This window comes from Scyliorhinus canicula, chromosome 8 (genome assembly GCF_902713615.1).
Source record: "Scyliorhinus canicula chromosome 8, sScyCan1.1, whole genome shotgun sequence".
Lineage (NCBI taxonomy): Eukaryota > Metazoa > Chordata > Chondrichthyes > Carcharhiniformes > Scyliorhinidae > Scyliorhinus > Scyliorhinus canicula.
Genome location: NC_052153.1, coordinates 169,764,227 through 169,789,113, shown reverse-complemented (window position 1 = coordinate 169,789,113; position 24,887 = coordinate 169,764,227). Strand labels below are relative to the sequence as shown.

The 24,887-nt window shown below is 47.8% G+C and overlaps 1 protein-coding gene across 4 annotated transcripts in view; it reads left to right on the top strand.

The window, feature by feature from the left end:
- Nucleotides 1-24,887, top strand: part of LOC119970694 (protein WWC2-like) — a 352,064-nt gene that overhangs the window by 263,684 nt on the left and 63,493 nt on the right. For all 4 annotated transcript variants that reach the window (XM_038805719.1, XM_038805718.1, XM_038805717.1 and 1 more), the window contains exons 4-7: nucleotides 3,712-3,788; nucleotides 5,229-5,308; nucleotides 17,764-17,893; nucleotides 20,904-21,050. In XM_038805719.1, coding sequence (XP_038661647.1) covers nucleotides 3,712-3,788; nucleotides 5,229-5,308; nucleotides 17,764-17,893; nucleotides 20,904-21,050 — 434 coding nt within the window. The remainder of the gene's footprint in view (nucleotides 1-3,711; nucleotides 3,789-5,228; nucleotides 5,309-17,763; nucleotides 17,894-20,903; nucleotides 21,051-24,887) is intronic.

Here is a 24,887-nt window from a genome sequence, read left to right as displayed (position 1 = left end):
TTGGGGATCATCTTCCGAAATTCTATAAACGCTGGAGCAACTCCTACAGATTGGAGGGTGGCAAATGTAACCCCACTATTTAAAAAGGCAGGGAGAGCAAATAGCAAGAATTATAGACCAGTTAGCCTGACATCAGTAGTGGGGAAGATGCTCGAGTCTATTATAAAAGATGTGATTACAGAAAATTAGGATAGTGTTGATAGGATTGGACATAGGAACATAGGAATTTGTTCTGCCATTCAGTCAGACCATGGCTAATCACCCCCTGGTCTGAAGGCCACCTCCATATCTATTTCCCATATCCCTTTAGCCCGTATTTTAAAATAAATTTAGGGTACCCAATTATTTTTTTTCCCAATTAAGAGGCAATTTAGCGTGGTCAATTCACCTACCCTGAACATCTTTTTGGGTTGTGTGGGTGATACCTTCGCAGGCACGGGGAGAATGTGTGAACTCCACCCAGGGCCAGGACCAAACCCGAACCCTCGATACCGTGAGGCAGCAGTGTTAACCACTACGCCACTGTGCTACCCTTTTAACCCATTTTTATCAGAAATGTTTCTATCTCCCTATTGAAACCATTTAATGATTAAGACTACTGCACTATGGGGCAGCAAGTTCCACAAATTCGTCACCCTCTGCGAGAAGTAGTCACTCTTCATCTGAGTTTTAATGGACCACCTCTCAACCTATATCTGTGACCCCTTGTTCTCAATTGCCCACAAGGGGAACTTTTGGTCTACATTTATTTTATCAATCCCTTTTAGTATTTTATTTAACCTCGATCAGATCGCCTCTCATCCTTCTGAACTCCAGCGAGTATCAGCCCAATTGTTTAAACTCTCCTCATACGTCAACTCTGGAATCAATCTGGTGAACCTCCTCTGAACTGCTGCCAGTGCCTCCACATCCTTCCTCGTATAAGGAGACCAAAACTGGACACATTACTCCAAATGTGGTCTCACTAACACCCTATACAATTGCAACAATACTTCTCTACTTTTATACTCCAGTCCTTTTACAATAAACGCGAACATTCCATTTGCCTTTCTTACTACATTTTGTACCTGCATACAAGCTTTCTGCGATTCATGAACAAAAACACCCAGATCCCTCTGCCCAGACACATTTTGAATCTGCTTTCCATTGCTATTTTTCAGCCAAAATGGATAATCTCAAACTGATCCACATTAAACTCCATCTGTCAAATTTTGGCCCAATCTCCGACCCTATCTATATCCGACTGTAAAATCTTTACCTCCTCTTCACTACCAGCTTTCCCACCTATTTTAGTGTCATCCGCAAATTTTGCTATGTCACACTCTGTCCCTACTTGCAGATCATTTATATAGATTGTAAACAGTTGAGGGGCGGGATTCTCCGACCCCCCCCCCGCCAGTCCAGAGAATCGCCGGGGGATGGCATGATTCCCGCCCCCACCAGCTGCTGAATTCCCCGGAGCCGGGGTTTTGGCGGGGGCGGGAAACGCGCCGCGCCAGACGCTGGCAGCGGCCTCCCTGGCGATTCTCCGGGCCTACCGATCCGTGGGCGGGCCTGTGCCGTGGGGGTACTCTTTCCCTCCTCACTGGCTGCTGTGGACCTCCGCCATGACCGATGCAGAGACCAACCCCCCTGTGCATGCGGTGGGATGACGTCAGCATACGCTGGCGCTCCCGCGCATGCGCCAACCCGCGCCGGCCAGCGGAGGTCCTTCGGCGCCAGTTGCCGTGGCACAAGCCCCTTCCGCGCCGGTTGGCACAGCGCCAACCCTGCCGGCCTAGCCCTTGAAGATGTGGAGGATTCCGCACCTTCCAGGCGGCCCAACGCCGGAGTGGTTCACGCCACCCCTCGGCACCGGGACCGCCCGCCCCGCCGGAAAGGGGAGAATCCCGCCTGAGGTCTGAGGACTGATCCCTGCGGCACCCCACTAGTTACAGTTCACCCGCCAGAGAAGGACCTATTTAACCCAACCCTCTGCTTCCTGTCATTCAGCCAATCCTCAATCCAGTCTAATACTCTACCCCCAATCCCCTGGGATTTCACCTTCTGGATCAATCTTTTAAGCGGCACCTTCTCAAACCCCTTCAATTTAGCGTGGCCAATCCACTTCACCTGCATAACTTTGAGTTGTGAGGGTGAAACCCACACAGACTCAGGGAGAATGTACAGACTCAGGGAGAATGTACAGACTCAGGGAGAATGTACAAACTCCACACAGACAGTGACACGGGATCGAACCAAGATCCTCAACGCCGTAGGCAGCAGTGCTAACCACTGCGCCAAAATAGTGCACCTGGATGGCACGGCAGTGTCCCAACTCACCAGGAGGCACCGCCATTTTTGTAATGCGCGCCAGGGAGAAGCCGCGAACCCACTTGACTCCCCATTAAGCTTCTTGAGGAGCTTGGTAACAGGCCAGGGAGGGAAAGAAGGAAATTTGTGAATGGCAGAACAACCCAGCCTGGTGTGTAGTTGTTGGGTGGAATGCAGGGAGCCATCAAGTCAAACTAATGGTGAAGACATAGTTTAGGAAAAAAAGGGGTTATTCTATCTGAGAAGTCCACTGTATTTTTGTTGACTGTTTGACCATTATCCTGCACAGTGTGGCTGCTGGCCCTCTGATCTCCTGCCTCCTCTGTGGCCGCCATCTGCTTTTGCGGATTAGCACAAAGAACAAAGAAAAGTGCAGCACAGGACGGGTTCTTTGGCCCTCCAATCCTGTATTCAGGATTCAGTTCCTGTCTCCTGGCAGTGCTAATTAGCAGTGCTAATTAGGCACCGAACTTGCCCCCGGTCTAATAAGGAGACCTGAATTTGCAGATAGACACAGTACAGGGTGGGGAACCTGCAATAGTCCGGGCACCAGTTTCCCGACCCTGGATTGAAAATCACGCCTAGCTTCTCCATTAAAGTTATGGTGAGTGATTTGGATGACGCTACCCCGTTGATAGACAAAAACAAGCCTGAGATGTACATTTAAATCGGAGTCGGACATTGTTGTTTCCCGAACATGCAAAGGGATAGTTTTCCAAAAGTGCACTGCTAGCACTGAATCCTGCCTGTCAGGCGTACTCGGGAATTTAAGGGCATGATCCCCAGGGTTTCACATTCCTGCATTTGAACAGAATGGAACTCAACAGTCAGAGTTTGTTTTATCCTGTTCCATGTAGCTTGGGGAAATGGGTTTTCACTGGAATGATGCATGGATGATGAGGTTGGTTTTAATGAGCTTGGTTGCCAAATGATATAAGGTTGTGATCACCCAGGAGAAACCTAGTTTGTCTTCTGCATTTTCTTATTTTACTCCACTGTAGCTACAATTCATGTAAGGTAGCTTCCTCCAACAAGCAAGCCAAGCCAACCCATCCATGTACTGCCAATGTTGGCAAGGTTGAATTTGCAGTGATAGAGGTGCCAGAATCAAAATTGGAGCATTCCGCTGCCACAAAATGCTTCTCTTTATAACGCGGCTATTGGCTGCCACACCTTTGACCACCAGTATTGGTAGTTGGTCTTGTTGTTAAGATTACTCAAACCTCTGGTTGCCAGGGGAATGGACTATTTACTGCCCATATTCTATGTGACAGCATTCTTCTGATTTCCACAAAGACTGTTGCACATCTGTAAAATTGAGTGGGCTTCTGCTAAGTTGAACGTACGAGTAAAGTTACAATTCCTGGAACAAACTTATTTTCACTTTTTATTTTACAGTGTTCTCAGGATCTTCATCAAGCACAAAGTATGACCCTGATATCCTTAAGGCAGAGATATCGACCACGAAGGTTCGGGTAAGAATAGCAGATGCTGAAGAAATTTGATTTGAACAGAGGTTTAACTGTGAAGTCGTAAGGTGGCCATTTCAAACCTTGTTATTGTAATTAGTTTGGCTGACGCTTTATAGGCTGGAGTCCAAAAATGTTTCAAAGTTCAGCTTTGGCTTCTTGACTTTCTGTAACCTGAGATATTCCATCAAATCTCCAAACACTTTTCACCTGTTTCCCAGAAGGTTTAACTATTCCCTGGGGAAAATGTTCTGGATGAGTTCCACATGTGTCATTTACCTGGAAGAGGTCCAGTTTCAAATAGCTTTGCATTGACACGGGTACAGATGTGATTCAAGCCCCGGTACTAGCCAGTTCCTTCAGGGCTTGATCTTACTTGCCCCTGTGAGTTTTCAGCAGGGGGCAGGTAAGATATGTTGGGTTGGTAGCCCGCTCCTGAGATTACCCCAAAATACGGTAGGTGGGCAAGCTCTGAAGTTGGCAGTTTACTCGTCATACATAAATAAATGATTGAAGGTCAATTTGGTCTGTTGGCAAGCCTTTTGACCAGGATAATAAGCCAAGCCATAATATGTTTGGTGTGAGAAGGAATGAGCAGGCTGTGTTTCTGTAAAAAATGAAAACCGACAGGTTGGAGAGCAAAGGCACTTCATTTTGAGAGAGTCCAGTGTGCCTCGGGAGCAACCCCCCACTTCTCCCCATCCCCTCCCAATTTCTTCTCTGCCATCTGTCCTCCAAAACCCAGCCCCCCACCAAATACTCCCCATCCTCTTCACAGATCACTTAATTCCCCCCCTCCTCCGCCCTGAAACCCAGAAATTAGCTGCTTCTGCCATCTTCCTTGCCGTCTTGTCTGTGCCTTGGGAATCAGGGGCAATGGTTTTCTACAAAATATTTAAGTTCAAGATTCCTAACTCTGAATGAATAGAGGCGTTAGCCCATTGAAAGCAAGCATCTTCTTAAAAAGAGAAAAATGACCTCTCTACCGGATTAAGTTACAAGATCAAATGCAGCAACCCTGCATTTTTCGAGGGCTCCACAATTGAAGGGAGAATCAGAAATAGGGATACACCATTGTCCCAATTCTCAAAATCCGACTTTCTTCAAACATGGCTTCCTGCTAGGAGCCTGTGGTTCTACCCAGAGTACATTTGTCCATTTATATGTGTGCGTGATATATTGATGCTCTGAGTTTGTTGGCAGAGTTGTGCATGCCAGTGAGGAGAAAGTATTTTGTTACATGTGACTCCAGGACATTTTGGAGTTGGAAGGTGGGCTGGTGTTCCCTTCAGTCCCTGTGAGGAAAGGCAGTACTTGCCCATAGTAGTGTTCAACAATGGAGGTCAAGTTTATGACCCGACAGGAAGGGTGCCCAGACTGGCTGAAACAGACTTTTTATTTTCTCAAGCTAAAAGGTGCTTTGTTTTTTTATCTGTTTCTCTACAGGTAACCAAACTGAAGAGAGAACTTTCCCAGATGAAACAAGAGCTGTTGTACAAAGAGCAAGGGTTTGAAACTCTCCGGGAGTAAGTTCCTCACGTCAGGCTTGAAGTAATTTGTAAATATCCGGGGGGGGGGGGGGGGGGGTCGAAAGATCTGGGCAGCATTAAAAAATGGCACCCTGAATCGCGGGTCGGTTTCTTGAGCTGGCAAGTTGAGCTCTTCAACAAGGCCAAAAAACCCCAGCAAAGTCCCGTTAAAGTACTGCAACGGTTTGCTGTTGTCTTTTGCAACATGGCTGACTAGGAAACTCTCCCGTTCTTTGTTTTCTGCCATCAGGCATATTGGAAAGAGTTGCAGGCTGATAATCAACCTGTTTGGCCACTTTACACACTCACCTTCCATAGCAATCAAGTCCCGAAGTGAAAACAAAATGCTGTGGATGCTTGATAAACTCAACTGGTCTGGCAACATCTGTGGAGTGAGAAGCAGCGTTAATGGGCACGATTTAAGGGTCTCGTCATGCTCGACATGGTGACGTGATGAGGCCGTTGAATCTCACGAGATTTCGCGAGACCTAGTGATCTGGATTGCCCCCTCGCTGAGCCATAAGGCTATTTAAATATGTCTACGCTGGATCCTCCCAGCACCTGGGAATTAACGGACACGCCTGGGAGACCTCACCATGGCACCCTTTAGCACTGGTTTCTACATATGTGGACCAGTTGTAACAGCACCTAGGAGGATCTCCCAGGCCATTAGAGATGCACGGGAGGTCGTACTGTGGGCAGGGTGGTACCCTGGCACTCCCACTGGCACCTGGCCACTGCCTGCCTGCCGCCTTTACACTGCTACCTGGGTGCCCTAGCACTGCAACCCTGGCACTACCAGGGTACTTGGATGGCACTGACAGGGTACCAGGCTGGCAATGCCAAGCAGCCAGGTTGGCCATGCCAGAGATTGGGCGCAGGGGGGCTTGCCCTTAAGTGGTGGGATAAGGTGGTGCTCGAGGATTCCGGGGGGTGGGGGGTCCGGAGGCCACAGTGGGGTGGCTGAGGGGGGGTTGAAAGATTGAAGCGGCATTTCAAAATGGTGCCTGATCCGCAAGTCATCTTCGCGAAATGGTGAGTTGAGCTCGTCAGCATTACTCACCAAGGCCAAAAATACCGCCAAAGTCTTGTTAAAAAGTAAATATGTTTGTGTGCCGTTAAATCGCGGCCAATGTTTCAAGACCAAATTACCCTTCTGCAGAAGTCCCGAGTTTACCCAACATTTTTCTTTTAGTCCTGAAGTAGGACATGAACCTGGAGCTTCTCATGTGGTGGGGTGCTACCCACCGTGCTAATAGACCCCCACTTTTGGTAAATATAAACACAGAAGGCAACTTGAAGCTGATGTACTAAATGTTCTGGGCGGCAGAGTTGTAAATGTTTCACTGAGAATTCCCCATGTGACAAGTTGCCAATCACAAGGAGGCTAAGAACTCAGGGCAGTCCCTTCAGGGGAAGTCTCATGTGAGGCAGAGGAGGAGGTTACCTGCCCATTCTCAACTGAAAAAGGGAAGATTATAAAAATGGAGAGATTTAAACATTAGTAGAAGTTACTTCAAAATGGAGTACTGATGTTTTACAAAAACACTGAAAGTCAACATACTATAAACTAACTCAGGGCGGCATGGCGGCACAGCGGTTCGCACTGTTGCTTCACAGCTCAAGGTTCCCAGGTTCGATTCCGGCTTGGATTACTGTCTGTGTGCAGTTTGCACATTCTCCGCTGTGTCTGCGCGGGATTCCTCCCACAGTCTACAAAGATGTGCAGGTTAGGTGGATTGGTCATGTTAAATTGCCCTCAGTGTCGAAAAAAAAAGGTTAGGTTGGGTTACGGCGGTAGGGTGGAGGTGTGGGCTAAAGTCGGGTACTCTTTCCAAGGACCGGTGCAGAGTCGATGGGCCGAATGGCCTCCTTCTGCACTGTAAATTCTATGATCTATGAACTTCGAAAAACAAATTCTGCCTCCTTTAAGCCAATGTGGAATTGGGCTCAGCATCACATTTCATAGTAAAGTGGACGGTAAGAAATCTTACAACACCAGGTTAAAGTCCAACATGTTTGTTTCACACACTAGCTTTCGGAGCACTCAGGTGAAGGAGCAGTGCTCCGAAAGGTAGTGTTTGAAACAAACCTGTTGGACTTTAACCTGGTGTTGTAAGACTTCTTACTGTGCTCACCCCAGTCCAACGCCAGCATCTCCACATCATAGTAAAGAGGCACCACATTTGTGCTGCAGAATCAGTTACCCGAATGATGATAAGAAAGACTAAAAACCAATAGCATCTGTATGCACATCACAAACTGAGAATTGGTATGAGAATTACATTGACATGCAGTGATTGTCATTAACTAGTTAGAACTCCGGGTTAGCTGTAAGTTTAGGTTGCTACTTTTAGCTTAAAGAGTTAAAATGTTAAGCTTTGTACATTGAAACCAACATAAAATTAAGTTGTGCTCAAGATCTTCAGGCAGTTCACGCCAGCGGGATCTTTCGCCCTCGCCAATGGCGCACCCCTGCTGTGGGTTTCCCAGCCACATAGGGTGGATTCAATAGGAAACCTCATTGACAGCGGCGGAGAAGGTCCCTCTGCCGGTCCATGGCACTGAGAAACATGCCACGGGGAGGAAAGAGAATCTCGCCCATTTTGCCAGTGGAGTTCCTGCTGAAAATTCATCCTGAGAACAGATATCCCGTAGGCTCCTAGTGAATCCGTGCCTCATATGTACATCATTGTTTCATTGGAATGCTGGTGGGGGAATAGCTTAATCTAGCTTAATTAGAATAAGTACGTTTTGCAGTTGACTTATGTCACAATGTTCAAAAACAAGTAATTCTTTCCACCCTGCACTACATTTGCAGTCAGGTGGAGTGAGGTCAGGATAATTGGTAGGGTGTTAGTAAAATACTTCAGTTTATTGCATCTCTCCAAAACATCTCAAAGCATTTCAGATACAATGCATTGCTTTGTAGAGCAGTCACTGGTTTTGCGTAGGTGACTATGATAGCCTTTTTTCCATACAGCTGAAACACATTAGTATCAGTGAGTTGAATGACCAGGTAATTTCTTTTTGATGGCTGCTGGCTGGGAGAATTATGGTGGCCACGACACCAGGAGAATGTCTCTCTCTCTTCCCCAGGTATTACTGTGTGATTTTTAACATCCATGTTAATCACCAGAACAGGCAGATGGGGTCCCGGTTGACTCACTTATCAGGTTTGTAAGACAAAGCCGGGTGGCATGGTAACACGGTGGTTAGCGCTGTTGCTTCACAGCGCCAGAGTCCCACGGAGTCTGCACGTTCTCCCCGTGTCTGCGTGGGTTTCCTCTGGGTGCTCCGGTTTCCTCCCACAAGTCCCGAAAGACGTGCTTGTAGGTGAATTGAACATTCTGAATTCTCCCTCTGTGTACCCGAATAGGCGCTGGAATGTGGCGACTAAGGGATTTTCACAGCAACTTCATTGCAGTGTTAATAAGACCATAAGATATTGGAACAGAATTAGGACACTCAGCCCATCGCATCTGCTGCGCCATTCAATCATGGCTGATATTTTTCTCATCCCCATAACCCTAATGTAAGCCTACTTGTGACAATAATAAAGATTATTATTATTAAAGTCCAACTGGTGTTTGATTTTACCCTTGGAACAATTGTTATTTTTGAGTTATACCTCCATCTCCAGACTTCTTCATATGACGGTGAGTGTCTGTGTGTGGCTGATTAACTGATCGAAAGAGCACTAATGTAGGTTGGCGCTGTTTTTCTGCCAGTGTATCCTCTCCCACCCTACATTCTTCCTGTACGTCCAACCCAGCCAGTCGAGTGCACCCAAATTCTCATAACAGTCGAGATTCAAATTGAAATTTGCAATCCTACTGTAGCCACCGAATGCTCTGTGGTGAATACATTTTGCTTTGATTTATTGCTCTGGGGATGAAAAGAGGAATTTGGCATTAATAAATGAAGAACCATCGTCTCACTGAAACAATGATGTATGAACTGTTTTAAAGGTTAGCCAGGCAGATTGCTTTTATTATATCTCCTGAACAATGGCGTATTGTTAAAAATGGTTTGCTTGCTGGCAATTTTGATTGGAATCCAAAATATGTTTGGGTAATTGTCAACAAAATACCACAGGGAAACAATGGGCAGCTGTGTGAGCCATTTACAGGTCAGGTTTTGGTTTTCGCATTACACCTAATACCGAAAGCTATTGCAAAACAAACCATTTTGTGCAATCACAAAGAGACCTCACATTAACGTCCACTATCTTCCTGCTCTGAATGTCACACCTGTGTGTCTAATTTTACCAAACCGGTGAAGCCTGAAGTTTTGCCTCTAAGAATGCTTAGATGATTGTACGGTATAGTTTTAGGATTAAAGGTAGCAGATTTAAGGTACAGTGTTAGGATAAGGGGTAGCAGATTTAAGGTACAGTGTTAGGATAAGGGGTTGCAGATTTAAAACAGAGATGAGGACAAATTACTTCACTCAAAGGGTAGAAAATCTACTGAAATGGCTACCCCTGAGTGTGGTGGATGCAGGGAGTAAATTTAAGAAGGGGATAGACAGATTTTAAATCCGTAATGGATTGAAGCGTTATGGAGAGCGGGCAGGCAAGTGTTTTTTTTTTAATTTAGAGTACCCAATTCATTTTTTCCACTTAACCTGCACATCTTTGGGTTGTGGGGGCGAAACCCACACAAACAAGGGGAGAACGTGCAAACTCCACATGAACAGTGACCCAGAACCTGGGACCTCGGCGCCATGAGGCAGCAGTGCTAACCACTGCGCCACCATGCTGCCCACAGGTAAGTGGAATTGAGGCCAAGATGAGATCAGCCATGATCGTATTGAATGGCAAGTGGGCTCGAGGGGCTGAATTGCCTACTCCTGCTCCTAGTTTCTATGTTCTTGTGATGGGTTCGGGAGTCCCAGATTACCGAAAAAGTGTCTAGTTGTAAGTGATTTTAAAGGAGTTTATTGAGAAGCAGCAGTTTAAATATATTGCAAGACAGATAATAAAACATATGTGACAAGTGAGAGTGGTTTACCACTGGAAGACAAAAGGAAGGCCGACGCAGAGTGAGCATTGGTCTTTGTGACATCTCACAAAGGTGGCACGGTGATACAGTAGTTAGCAGTGCTGCCTCGCAGCGCCAGGGACCTGGATTCAATTCGAGCCTTGGGTAACTGTCTGTGTTGTGCTTGTCTGCGTGAGTTTCCTCCTGGGTATCATGGAGTCATATTTACCAGCACTTGCCAGGGATCTGGGTTCAATTCGAGCCTTGGGTAACTGTCTGTGTTGTGCTTGTCTGCGTGAGTTTCCTCCTGGGTATCATGAGGTCATATTTACCAGCACTTGTCCCATATCATTGAATGTGATGGTGTTTCAGGTGCTCATCCAAGTTATTTTTAATGGTTATGGGGTTTCCAGCCTCCATTACCTTCCCAGGCAGTGCATTCCAGATTCTCGGCATCCTCTGAGTGAAATCCCTTGGAATCTCCTGCTCCTCACCTGAAAACTATGCCCCCTTGTGGGTGACCCATCCATCAAGGGAAACACTCACCTCCTGTTTACCCTCCAAATCCCTCATAATCTTGTATACCTCAATCATATCCCCCTCAACCTTCACTGCTCTGAAACAAACAATCCAAACATATCCAGTCTCTCCTTACAGCTCAGATGCTCCACCCCAGTCAACATGCTGGTGAATCTCCTCTGTACCCCCTCCAGTGCAATCACCTCTATTCCATAGTGAGGTGATCAGAACTCCACACGATACTCCAGCTGTGGCCTAACCATTATTCTCTACAGCTCCAACATAATCTCCTTGCTCTTATATTCTATGCACGATTGATAAAGGCAAGTGTCCCAAATGCCTTCTTAGCCACCCTATTCACCTGTTCTTCCACCTTCAGGGATCTGTAAACAAGTCCCCCAAGATTCATCTTTTCTTCTGAGCTTCTTAGCGTCCTGCCATTTATTACACACTCCCTCGTCCTGTTTCTTCTTCCAAAGTGCCTCACCTTGCACGTATCAGGGTTAAATACCATCTGACACTGCTTTGCCCATCTGACCAACCCATCTATTTCTTCCTGTAACCGACCATCCTCTTCTGTACTGTTAACCATACTACCAAACTTGGTACCATCTGCAAAGTTACTTATCATTCCCCCCACATTCTCATCCATATTATTATACAAAAAACAAGGGATCCAGCACTGATCCCTGTGGTCTGCTGCTCGACACCGGCCTCCAGTTAATCAAACAGCCTTCTACCACCGCTCTTTGTGTCTATACTAAGCCAGTTTTGGATCCATCTCGACAAGTTACCTTGAATTCCACGTGCTTCGCCCTTCTCAATCAGTCTCCCATATGGGACCTTTTCAAAGGTCCTGCTAAAATCCATATAAATTACATCAACTGCACTTCTTTCATCCACACACTTGGTCACTTTATCAAAAATTCTATCAAATTTGTTCGGCATGACATCCCTCTGAAAAAGCCATGCTGACTATCCCTAATCAACACATGCCTTTCCACGTGGAAAAATTAAAGCCACCATAGTCACAGAGGCTGCTCCTCCCTTTGAGAGAGAAAGTTGACTGCTGGTGATTTAACCTGAGGGTCACCACACCTCAGGTGAGGGACAAGGTTGAGGAGGCTTAACCTCAGCCGGTACAGGAATTGAACTCGCACTGTTGGAATCTCTCTGCATCACGTACAGCCAACTGAGCTAACCACCGACCGGGTGTTCCCATTTCCTGCCACAGTCCAAAGATGTGCAGATTAGGTGGGGTTATGAGATTGGGGGATAGGGCAGGGGAGTGGGTCTAGATTGGGTGCTCTTTCAGAGGGTCCGCGTAGACTCGATGGGCCAAATGGTCTCCTTCTGCACTGTTGGGGTTCTATGGTTCTCAGCTGTTGGTGGCAGCGTATTTTGGTTTCTTCACCAAAGTGTTGGGACGTTCTTCTCCAGTCATCTTCTGTCTGATGATGGTTACAGTAGGCAGGGATTTTTTTTTTTCACTCAAGAACCCATTTTAACCTTTATTCAATTTAGCATGGCCAATCAACCTACCCAGCACACCTTTGGGTTGTGGGGTGAGACCCACACAGCCACAGAGACAATGTGCAAACTCCACACAGACAGTGATCCAGGGCCGAGATCAAACCGGTGTCTTCGGCACCGTGAGGCAGAAGTGCTAACCACTGCACCACCGTGCCGCCCAACAGAGTATTGTTCCTGAAGTTTGAATTGGTTGCAAAACAGACCCGAAAAGTGAATCTGCCCAATTTACATTTACTTTCAAATACAAGCCAGTGCAGGAACTCTCCAAATCAAGCTTTAGAGCCTAAAGGTGAATTGTCATGGGTTACAGATCAGCAGGGAAAAAAGAAAGGCTTGTACTTATCCAATTCCTTTTTTTATTCAATTATGGAATCTGGGTTTCAACGGCCAGATCAGCAATCACTACCCATTCCTAATTGCCCTTGAGAAGGTGATGGTGATCCGCCTTCCTGAACTGCTGCAGTTCATGTGGTGTCGGTACACCCACACTGCTGTTAGGGAGGAAGTTCCAGGATTTTGACCCAGCGACAGTGAAGGAACAGCGATATATTTCCAAGTCAGAATGGTGAGTAGTTTGGAAGGGAACTTCCAGATGGTGGTGTTCCCATGCGTCTACTGCCCATGTCCTTCTATATGGTGGAGATTGTGGGTTTGGAAGGTGCTGTCTAAGGAGCTTTGATGAGTTGTTGCAGTGCACCTTGTAGGTGGTGCACACAGCTGCCACTGTGCTTCAATGGTGGAGGGAGTGAATGTTTGTGGAAGGGGTAACAATTAAGTGGGTTGCTTTGTCCTGGATAGTGTCGAGCTTCTTAAGAGTTGTTGGATCAACACTCATCCAGTGTCTTATTATGTCCCTCATTGACATCCCAAAGTGCTTCATAGACAATGAAATACTTCTAAGCTCATTGTGATGGGCAGTGATAGACTATGTGCTAGATCACGGCGGCACGGTAGCACAGTGACTCGCACAGTTGTTTCACAACTCCAGGATTCCAGGTTCGATTCCCGGCTTGGGTCACTGTCTGCGGAATCTGCAAGCTCTCCCCGTGTCTGAGTGGGTTTCCTCTGGGTGTTTCGGTTTCCTTTGACAGTCCAAAGATGTGCAGGTTAGGTGGATTGGCCACGCTAACTTCCCCATAATGTCCAAAAAAAGATTAGGTGGGATTTCTGGGTTACGGGGATAGGGTGGAGGTATGGGCTTAGGTGAGGCATTCTTTCCAGTGACTGGTGCAGACTCGATGGGCCGGGTGGCCTCCTTCTGCACTGTAAATTCCATGATTCTATGTTAGAACCTCACAACAGGAAATATTGGGCGCGATTCTCCCAAACCGGGAGAAATCGTAAGGCTGGTGCCAAATCCGGGCGGGTTTGACGCCAGCCCCCCCCTTCCCGACCGGGAACCGATTCTGGTCCCCGGTCGGGGCTAGCAGCCCGACGCCGTAAACTCCGGCATCACGGGCTTAACGAATTTCGTTAAGCCCGCTTGCCAGAGTTAGCGCCGGCTGACGCGTCATATGACGTCAGCCGCGCATGGGCGGATTGGAAGACTCCAACCAGCGCATACGCGGATGACGTCATCGCGTATTTGCGCGAAACCTGCGCGGGCCGGGATGCCCCTCAGCCGCCCCGCGAATGGATACTGCGGGGCGGCGGAAGGACAAATAGTGCGCGGGCATCGGGCCCGCTGCCCGTGATCGGTGCCTACCGATCGCGGGCCCATGGCACCCTTGGCACGGCCGTGGTACTGCCGTGCCAATCGGTGCCATGGTTATAAAAAGCGAGAGTTTACGGCCGTTTTTACGAACGGCCAGACCAGGTGTGTTTGCCGTTCGTAAAAACAGCCGTAAAGGGCTGGGAACTCGGCCCATTCATCAGCTGTGAATCGCTGCCGGCCGTAAAAAAACGGCGGCAGCGATTCGTGTCGGGAGTTGGGCGTGGGGGGGGGGGGGGGAGAATAGCGGGAGGGCGTCGGAACAGCGTGGCCGTAAAATTTTACGAGCCACGCTATTCTCCGCACCGTCGGGAGTGCGGAGAATCTTGCCCATTGGCTTTGGAAGAGCAGGACAAATTCATTGGATTGACACTTGGGCTAAAAAGTGTTAAATTAGGAGGATAGGTTGGATAGAATAGATTTGTATTCACCCAATTATATAAATTTAAGGGATGATATAATTGAGGTGTTGAAAGGATTTGATAAGTTAGCCAGAAAGAAACAATTTCATGTGGTGGGTGTGTCCATAACAAGGGGGAATGGGATACAATGGGATAAAAGGTTCTTTTTCGGAATGGCAGCCTGTGACCAGCGGTGTCCCACAGGGTTCAGTGTTGGGGCCGCAGCTGTTCACCATATATATTAATGATCTGGATGAAGGGACTGGAGGCATTCTAGCGAAGTTTGCCGATGATACGAAGTTAGGTGGTCAGGCAGGTAGTGCTGAGGAAGTGGGGAGGCTGCAGAAGGATCTAGACAGTTTGGGAGAGTGGTGCAGGAAATGGCTGATGCAATTCAATGTGAGAAAATGTGAGGTCTTGCACTTTGGAAAAAAGAATCCAAGCATAGACTACTTTCTAAACGGTGAGAAAATTCATAATGCCAAACTACAAAGGGATCTGGGAGTGCTAGTCGAGGATTCCCTAAAGGTAAACATGCAGGTTGAATCCGTGATTAAGAAAGCGAATGCAATGTTGTCATTTATCTCAAGAGGATTGGAATATAAAAGCAGCGATGTGCTACTGAGCCTTTATAAGGCTCTGGTTAGGCCCCATTTGGAGTACTGTGTCCAGTTTTGGGCCCCACATCTCAGGAAGGACATACTGGCACTGGAGCGTGTCCAGCGGAGATTCACACGGATGATCCCTGGAATGGCGGGTCTAACATATGAGGAACGGCTGAGGATCCTGGGATTGCATTCATTGGCGTTTAGAAGGTTAAGGGGAGATCTAATAGAAACTTACAAGATAATACATGGCTTATAAAGGGTGGACGCAAAGAAACTGTTTCCGTTAGGAGAGGAGACGAGGACCCGTGGGCACAGCCTTAGAATTAGAGGGGGTAAATTCAGAACAGAAATGCGGAGACATTTCTTCAGCCAGAGAGTGGTGGGCCTGTGGAATTCATTGCCGCGGAGTGCAGTGGAGGCCGGGACGCTAAATGGCTTCAAGGCAGAGATAGATACATTTTTGATGTCGCGAGGAATTAAGGGCTACGGGGAGAATGCTGGTAGGTGGAGTTGAAATGCCCATCAGCCATGATTGAATGGCGGAGTGGACTCGATGGGCCGAATGGCCTTACTTCCACTCCTATGTCTTATGGTCTTAATATTCTTAATATTCAGAACTGGGCCATTCATCAATGATACCAGGGCGCACACCTTCACAGATAGTGAAAATCTGGAATTCTCTCCCCATGAAAAGCTGTCGAGGCTTTTGAAAATCTCAAACAATGATAGATAGCTTTTGATTAGGCAAGGGTATTAAAGGGATATGGAACTGAGGTGGATAAACAGAGCTAAGAAACAGATCAGCCATGAACTAATCTAATTCAGCAGGCTGAATAGGATGAGTAGCTTACTCGTGTTCCTAAAGCTTAGTGAGTGTACATCCCAGAGGTGATAAGAAATTAAAAGTTGGTAGTTCTCTCTGCCATTTGCTCAATTTTGCTGAGAACTTACAGAAAGGAGGAGTTAATGAAATGGTGGGCTGCCCGTCAGCAAATACTGCAACATACATTTTGCTATTTCAGAAAGGCGGCTGGATTCTCCGATTTGGAGACTATGTCCCCACGTTTTACGCCAGGAAAACTGGCGCTAAACAGCCACAGATTCCCCATTTTGCTGGGGGCTAGCAGGGAGGCAGCGTAGAGCACTTGGCTCGAGCTGCCAATATGCCCTGCGGAATTGCCGGGTCCTTGGCCGCAAATGCGCAAGGCGGCTTTCTGCAGCGGCCGCACCGTGCAACATGGCGGAGGTTGCTCGCGGACCTGGCCCGCAAAATAGTTCCCCCCTTCACCCGTTCATGCACCCCGGACCTCCCCACCACAGTGCCCCCAGCCCCAGATATTATCTCCCCTACGCTCAGACCGGTCCTCCCTTGACTGTGGCGGCGCTGGACTGAATCCGCAGCCGCCACGCTGCGCTCCCGATGGGTGAGATCACACGCGACCCATGCCATCAGGAACTCGGGTGGTCGGGGCGGAGCATCACGGGGCAGGCCTCAGCCAACATACGAAGACCATGGATATGGCGTGCCCACCGCTTTTCAGGGGGCGGAGCATCGCAAAAGTGGCGCTGCCCCCGTTTTCGGTGTCATTGGGGAATCTCTGCCCTGTCGCCGAACGCTATTTCAGATTCGGGGATAGGAGAATCCAGCCCGGGGTCTCTGCTTTAAACATGCTCCTTAATTAGACTATTGAAGCAATCAAGGAACACTAATTGCAGCATCAACATTTAGCCAGTGTGAAATAATGGGCGGGATTCCAGGCCTCCCCGCCAGTGGAATCTTCCTGCCCCGCCAAGGTCGACCTCCGCCACGGGTTCCCGGCAGTGGTACAGGTGAGCCATGCAAAATGGTGTAGACTTCAGCGAGACTGGAAGATCCCGCCATTGGCCAATGGCAAGCGGCCCCCGCAACAGGAAAACCCACCGCATGAGGGGGAGGGCTGGAAAACCTTGGCCATTATTTATTCCTACTCATGCTCATTTTTTAACATCTGATGTGTTTGAACTTCATCCTCAATTTTCTAAACACACCATCAGCAGTGTTATCAAAATCTCAGGCGAACATTTCATAACGGCTTCAAAAAGTAACAAGCGTTTCCGTATTGAAATCTCAGCAGCAAATAAATCACGGATGATTTCCGGCGAAGGTTTCCCTTGTATCGAAGTGGAAGCCTGTTCTTGTCTTTCCTTACGTTTGTTGAATTTTGAAAATTGCCAATAAATGATCATCTACACCAAAGAAATGTATGAACACCTTTTTATGCTTATTCATTCACTATGTACCCTTAAAGAACTTTTCGTGGGTATTTATTAAGGATTAATGTTTTGTTGTGTGCCGTGTTGTGCTCTGATTAATCCATTCAAACTAGAGGATGGATTCACTGATCCCACAGGCCAGTGGGAGCCATGCTTAAGGGAATGTGGGTTGGCGATAAGGCTACACGAACATGGATTCACCATCTTGTGCTCCCTTTTAGTGTAGTTCCAACAGAACCATTGGAATCATTTTATTTATTCATAAATTCCTGCTAATTTTCAAATTAATGGTTTAATGATGACACCAAATTAGTGCAGGCGTAAATGTGAAAGCATTACTCGTACTTAAGCTGGTGCACTGAGGCAATTAAACTTTTGATCTCTCACCTGGTTGATGTACTTTTCAGAGCTTCAATCGGTCTCTCTCTTTGTCCTGTTGTAGAATTGATCGGAAGATGTCTGGAGGACAGAGCAGTTATGAGCTGAAAGAGGCCAAAGCCATCTTAAGTGAGCTGAAAACCATCAAGAAGGCCATTAGTACAGGAGAAAAAGAGAAAGAGGATCTCATGCAGGTACCAGAGAGAGTCTTAAATAGACTTGTGAATTTAAATTTATGTCTAGTATCCTCGCTTTTACTGGAAGATGACTGTCATCTTTTACTTCAGCATATTGATATCATCATATATATTTTGACAGTTATCTATTGCTCCTTTAGAATGACCAAAATCAAGTATTACTCCAAGGTTATCCTAGAGAGCAGAAAGAACATCAAATGCTTTTTCTCCACTGCAAAATGCCTCCCCAGGCCTTCATATATATAATTGTATATGTTCCAGGGGTCAGAACCTTGGAGTATTGAAGGCCTCAAAGCTCTAAAGACCATTTAGAGGGAAAGGGGAAAATCCTAACAATTCCTTCAAACCTTTAGGTTGCTTCTGAGACCCTTTGGGCTGTGTGGAAACTTCTCGAGCATTTGCATCAGGTTTCCACAGGTGCTTTTCCTCTAGGGTGCCAAACAGTGATGACATGAGGAAAGTGAATCAGGAAAGGAGGAAAGACCTCTATGTCTTCAATTAAATACTCACGCTGGACCTAACCTAGATGGAGACTCAATAATATCCAGAAAATCCATTGGGGACAGACCTGACAGAATGAGTCACCAGCTTAATCTCTTTTGTAACAGTATTATGATCCCCGTAGAAACCAATCACTTTTTAAAAGCAATTAATTTCCCAGCGACCAATGGAAATAACCCAAAGGAAGATTTCACGTTTTCAGACCTTTACAATAACAAACTAAAATCAACATAGATCAAACATTTTTTTTTTATAAATAATTTTTATTCAAGTTTTCACAAATTTTTACCAACAAGAACAGAAAGAAATAAGAACAGTAATCCCCCCATACACAAATAATAAGTTAACAAAAATAATTAACATGAAAGCAAATATACACGGCCAATAAAGAAAAACAAACAAACCGTCAACCCCCCCCCCCCCCCCCGGTTGCTGCTGATGCTGACTATCGCCTAACGCTCCGCCAGGAAGTCTAGAAACGGTTGCCACCGCCGCAAGAACCCTTGCACCGACCCCCTTAAGGCAAATTTGACTCTCTCCAGTTTGATAAACCCAGCCATATCGTTGACCCAGGATTCTACGCCCGGGGGCCTCGCATCCTTCCACTGTAGAAGAATCTTGCGCCGGGCTACCATGGATGCAAAGGCCAGAATACCGGCCTCTTTCGCCTCCTGCACTCCCGGCTCCACTGCTACCCAGAATATTGCGAACCCCCAGCCGGCTCAATCCTGGAACCAACCACCCTTGACAGCGTCTGCGCGACACCCCTCCAAAAGCCCTCCAGCACAGGGCACGCCCAGAACATGTGGGTGTGGTTTGTCGGGCTCCCTGAACATCTGTCCTCTCTCCCAAAGAACCGGCTCAGCCTTGCCCCAGTCATGTGCGCCCTATGCAGCACCTTAAATTGAATTAAGCTGAGCCTTGCGCAAGAGGAGGAGGAATTCACCCTCCCCAGGGCATCCGCCCATGTCCTCTCGTCGATCACCTCTCCTAACTCCTCCTCCCAGTTACCTTTCAGCTCTTCCACCGAGGCCTCCTCCCCCTCCTGCATCGCTTGATAGGTTGCCGAAATCCTCCTCTCTCCAACCCACATCCCCGAGAGCACCCTGTCCTGAATCCCTCTTGACGGCAACAGTGGGAACTCCGCCACCTGCCGCCTGACAAACGTCCTTACCTGGATGTATCTGAAGGTGTTCCCCGGGGGGAGGCCAAACCTCCCATCCAGCTCCCCCAGGGTCGCAAAATTCCCATCTACAAATAGGTCCCCCAACCGCCTAATATCTGCCCTGTGCCAGCTCAGAAACCCTCCGTCCATTCTCCCGGGGACAAACCAGTGGTTCCCCCGTATCGGGGACCACACTGAAGCCCTCAACTCTCCCCTATGCCGCCTCCATTGCCCCCAAATTTTGAGGATAGCCGCCACCACCGGGCTCGTAGTATACCTCGTTGAGGGAAGCTGTAGCGGCGCCGTCACCAGTGCCTCCAGACTTGTGCCCACACAGGATGCCATCTCCAATTTCTTCCACGCCGCCCCCTCCCCCTCCATTACCCACGTACTATCATCGCCACGTTGGCGGCCCAGTAGTACCCACAGAGGTTAGGCAGCACCAAACCCCCCCCTATCCCTGCCCCACTCCAGTAACACCCTTCTCACCCTCGGGGTCTTCTGCGCCCACACAAACCCCATAACGCTCCTATTGACCTGCCTGAAAAAAGCCTTAGGAATATAGATCAAACATTACACAACAGGCAACTAATACACCGAACAAAAAAGAGGTACTTCCGCATTAACTAATTAACTCAAGCGAGAAAAATCTTAAAACTCTCTTTGCTGTGTGCCACACTTCTGGTAGTTGTGTAACATTACAAGAACAAGTCCAAAGTTACTCCCAGATCTACAGCAGGCGACAAACTGCCGTGCAGGCCGTAGCTTCCGGTGTCTGCCAAAAGTCATTTCACGCAGCCTGAGTCTTCCAGACCTGACTTCCACCAGCAAGGCCCACCTTGGCGACTCCTTGTTCCTTAAATCTCCAAAAGGTCTTGTTCCTTAAACCTCCAAAATGTTCTGACCCCCCTTCCTTTTGAACAGAAAACCCACATTCACAAGCATCCTTTTTGTTAATACAGACTTCTCTGCTTTTCACAGCAGTCGCTGTTTTGTTTCTTTATACATTGCCTCTGCCCCTCTCTCTGTCTCACAAAGCAGCTGTCATTTAACTCTAAATTAATGTGGAGAGGTTTGGTGCTTCAGTTTGAGTTTCTGTTTGAGTTTCTCAAACTCTGTTTGAGTTTCTTTCCCAATACCAACAAGATTACATGCGCCTGTTTCTGAGAAGAGTGTTTAATATGACCTCGCCATCCCCTTTCTGGAACATTTCACCTTACGTTAAAGGGGACATTTTGAAGCATACCCATGTTATAAAGTCCAGTATCTGCTGAGATCTTTAATGAAGCATTGTTTTCATGAGTGCCCGTGGTGAAAAATGTTTCCTTCTTCGATTCCCAGAATCTTGCCAAACTGAAGGATCGATTCCATTCTAACCAGAGTGTAGGAACGTTCGAGCCAGATTTGCACTCCAATCCGACCAGTTCCCGACTCTCCATCTCCAGGCAGTGCCTAGACGCTGGCTCACAAACAGATATCACTGGCGACGTGAGTACTTCTTTCTCCAGTGAATTTCACAGCAACTTTTTTCTTGAGTCTGTTAATTGAAAATCAAAGCTGTTTTTGAAAACAGCAGCCACCTTTATGAACAGGTGGTGTCACGACTTCTGCAAGTATCGGACAATGTGGCTGAATACTGGATTGGAGAAAGGCATCACTTGTGTCAGGAAAAAGAGCATGTTATGGTTCACCAGGTATTGTGTTGCTTGAATTCAGCATGGTTGCCACATTCCCTTCTGGCAATCAAGGCAGCAGACAACCATCCAGAAAACTGTGGAGAGCAGAACCCTAGTGTAAGAAAATATATTACAAAAAAAATATCAGACCCGCATCGTCGATGAATGAAGAAAACATTATAATATCGTACTATTTGGAATAGGTTAAGACAGAATATTATTTCATGTTAAGTCACAGCTTTGATAAGGGGATATAGTCGGGAGTGAAATAAAAACAGAAAATGCTGCAAATTCTCAGCCCACCTGGCAATATCTTTGGGGAGAGAATCAGAGTTAACAGGCTTGATTTCCAATCAGCTGAGGGGTGGGGGTCATGGGGGAGGGAAGGACACATGATCTTGTGCAGGCATGCTTTGAAAATAGTGTTCCTGGGTGCTGGTTCAGTCTCCCAACACCTCTGGGATGCAGTGTTATATTCAGAGCAAAGGCAGAGGGAGTTCCCGGGAACCCACTCAACTTCAAATAACTTCACATTAAGCCCCTTGTAGATCTCATTAACAGGCTGGGGAGAGGCAGAAAGCAGTTTTAAAATCACAGATCGACAAAACTGTACTCCCGCGCACAGCTGTGGAGTTTGATACAGCGAGCCATAAAGTGGTGTTAATGCTGAAGATAATGTTGTCGCATTGTTGTTCACGATTCTCTTAAGTTTTTCATGATTCTTTTAAGGGTAACGTGCTAGTTCAGTCGACAGTTAGGAAGGCAAATGCAATGTTAGCATTCATGTCGAGAGGGTTAAAATACAAGATCAGGGATGTACTTCTGAGGCTATATAGGGCTCTGGTCAGACCCCATTTGGAGTATTGTGAGCAATTTTGGGCCCCGTGTCTAAGGAAGGATGTGCTGGCCTTGGAAAGGGCCCAGAGGAGGCTCACCAAAATGATCCCTGGAATGAAGAGCTTTTCGTATGAGGAACGGTTAAGGACTCTGGGTCTGTACGCATTGGAGTTTAGAAGGATGAGGAGGATCTTAATGAAACTTATAGGATACTGCGAGGCCTGGATAGAGTGGACGTGGAGAGGATATTTCCACTTGTTGGAAAAACTAGAACCAGAGGATACAATCTCAGACTAAATGGACGATCCTTTAAAACAGAGATGAGGAGGAATTTCTTCAGCCAGAGGGTGGTAAATCTGTGGAACACTTTGCCACAGAAGGCTGTGGAGGCCAAATCACTGAGCATCTTCAAGGCAGAGATAGATATGTTCTTGATTAATAAGGGGTTATGGGGAGAAGGCAGGAGAATGGGGATGAGAAAAATATCAGCCATGATTGAATGGCAGAGCAGACTCGATTGGCCGAGTGGCGTAATTCTGCTCCTATGTCTTATGGTTGAAGAAGGATTATTCTGTCAGAGTGGGCCAGCTACATATTCATTGGCCGTTTGGCCTCTTGTTTGTGCTGTGAAGTTGTTCTGCACTCTAATCTCCTGCCTCCTCTATCTTGCAAGGCAGTGGCGTGGGGTAAGGAAGCAAAAACAATGACAGCACTGTGGCACAGCGGTTAGCACTGCTGCCTCACACTGCCAGGGACCTGGGTTTGATTCTGCCCTCGGGTGACTGTGTGGAGTTTGCATGTTCTCCCCGTGTCTGTGTGGGTTTCCTGCAGGTGCTCCGGTTTCCTCCCACAGTCCAAAGACGTGCAGGCTAGATGGATTGGCCACGCTAAGTTGCCGCTTAGTGTCCAAAAGGTTAGGTGGGGTTACGGGGATAGAGTGGGGAGTGGACCTGAGTAGGGTGCTCTTTTGGGGATTTGGTGCGGGCCTGATGGGCTGAATGGCCTCCTTATGCATTGTGGGGATTCTATAATTTGGTTCCTAACCTGCATTAAAAGACCAGCGCAACATACCAGGTTTTTTACCTTTTAATTGGCATTCGATGAGTGACATTTTTGTAACAGTCAGGACCAATGTTCTGCACTTTTGAAATAAAATGAAAATGAAAATCGCTTATTGTCACGAGTAGGCTTCAAATGAAGTTACTGTGAAAAGCCCCTAGTCGCCACATTCCGGCGCCTGTCCGGGGAGGCTGGTACGGGAATCGAACCGTGCTGCTGGCCTGCTTAAAAAGCCAGCAATTTAGCTGAGTGAGCTAAACCAGCCCCAGAATTTTTCACAGAATGAGTGATCAATGGCGAAATCTTCTGGAGGAGGGAATGAAGGAAAGGGCCCTGGAATGATTCCAGAGGCAGTTGGACACCATAATCGTAAGATTTGAATGGAAGGATGAGTTACATGGACTGAATGACCTTCCTCACCCTGCACCATCCATTGAATGCAGTGTTTCTGTGAGGTGAAGGCACACGGATTAAATGAGAGAATGTTTTGCCCGTATACCTGAGAAATGCCAATAAGCATATCCCTCTCCACCTGGGGGCTATCCTACATTTGTGTCCCAGCGGGTTCCCCTGGACTGCATCACATTTTAAAATGCCTGTTGTGAAGCTCACTGACATGCCATCACGCCGGTGAGGAGGGTATTCCTTATGCTGGAGAAACATATGGCGTGGAAGCCCTTTAAGCATATGTCATTTTATGACAATGGATTTAAATAGGCGGGAACCTTGTTACATCACCGGTGAGGGGTGGGCAAAAAGGGGCGGGATTCTCCTTCCCCCCGCCGGGTCAGAGAATCGCCGGGGGGGGCATGAATCCCGTCCCGCCGCCCCGACACCGAATTCTCCGACGCTGGGGTTTTGGCGGGGGCAGGAATCGCGCCGCGCCGGTCGGAGGCCACTGGCAGCAGCCCCCCCCCCCCCCCCCCCCCCCCCCCCCCCTCCCTCCGGTGATTCTCCGCCCCGCGTTTTCGGCCGGACCCAGGTCTGTACCGGCGGGACCTGGCTCTGCGGGCGGCCATCAGAGTCCTCGGTGGGGCGCGGGGGGATCTGACCCCTCTTTCCCTCCATGCCGGCTGCTGTCAACCTCCACCATGGCCGCGCAGAGAAGAACCTCCCTGCACATGCGTTGGGATGACGCCAGCACACGCTGGCGCTCCCGCGCATGTGCCAACTCCCTTCAGCGCCGGTTGGTATGGCGCCAAGCCCTTCCGTGTCAGCTGGCGCGGCGCCAACCTTGCCAGCGCCAGCTAACCCCTGAAGGTGCGGAGGATTCCGCACCTTCCGGGCGGCCCGACGCCGGAATGGTTCACGCCACTCCTCACCGCCGGTACGGCCCGCCCCGCCGGGTAGAGGCGAATCCCGCTCCAGATCCCACCACCAAGATTCTCATTCCGAGATCCCGCGGGATTTTCTGCTGGCTTCACCATTTTCAATTGCCAACCAAACATGTCGTCCCCACCCTAAAAATATAAGCCTGGAGTCATATGTAAAGGTGGCAGGTTCCAATTCGTGAATTAGTTTAATCACAATCTAACAGTTTTCATGGTTCTTGTTTCTGATACCAGCCACAAGTTTTCCGATTTACTGAATTTAGGTCTGCTGGGATTTGAACTGCTGGATTGTTAGTTCAGAACCAGAACCGTAAGCTTATCTGATTATGAAATACTTTGCTTGCAGAGATGTTGACCTGGTGCATTGCAATTGCTTTATACAAACCCATATATTTGGTAGCATAGTGGTTAGCACAATTGCT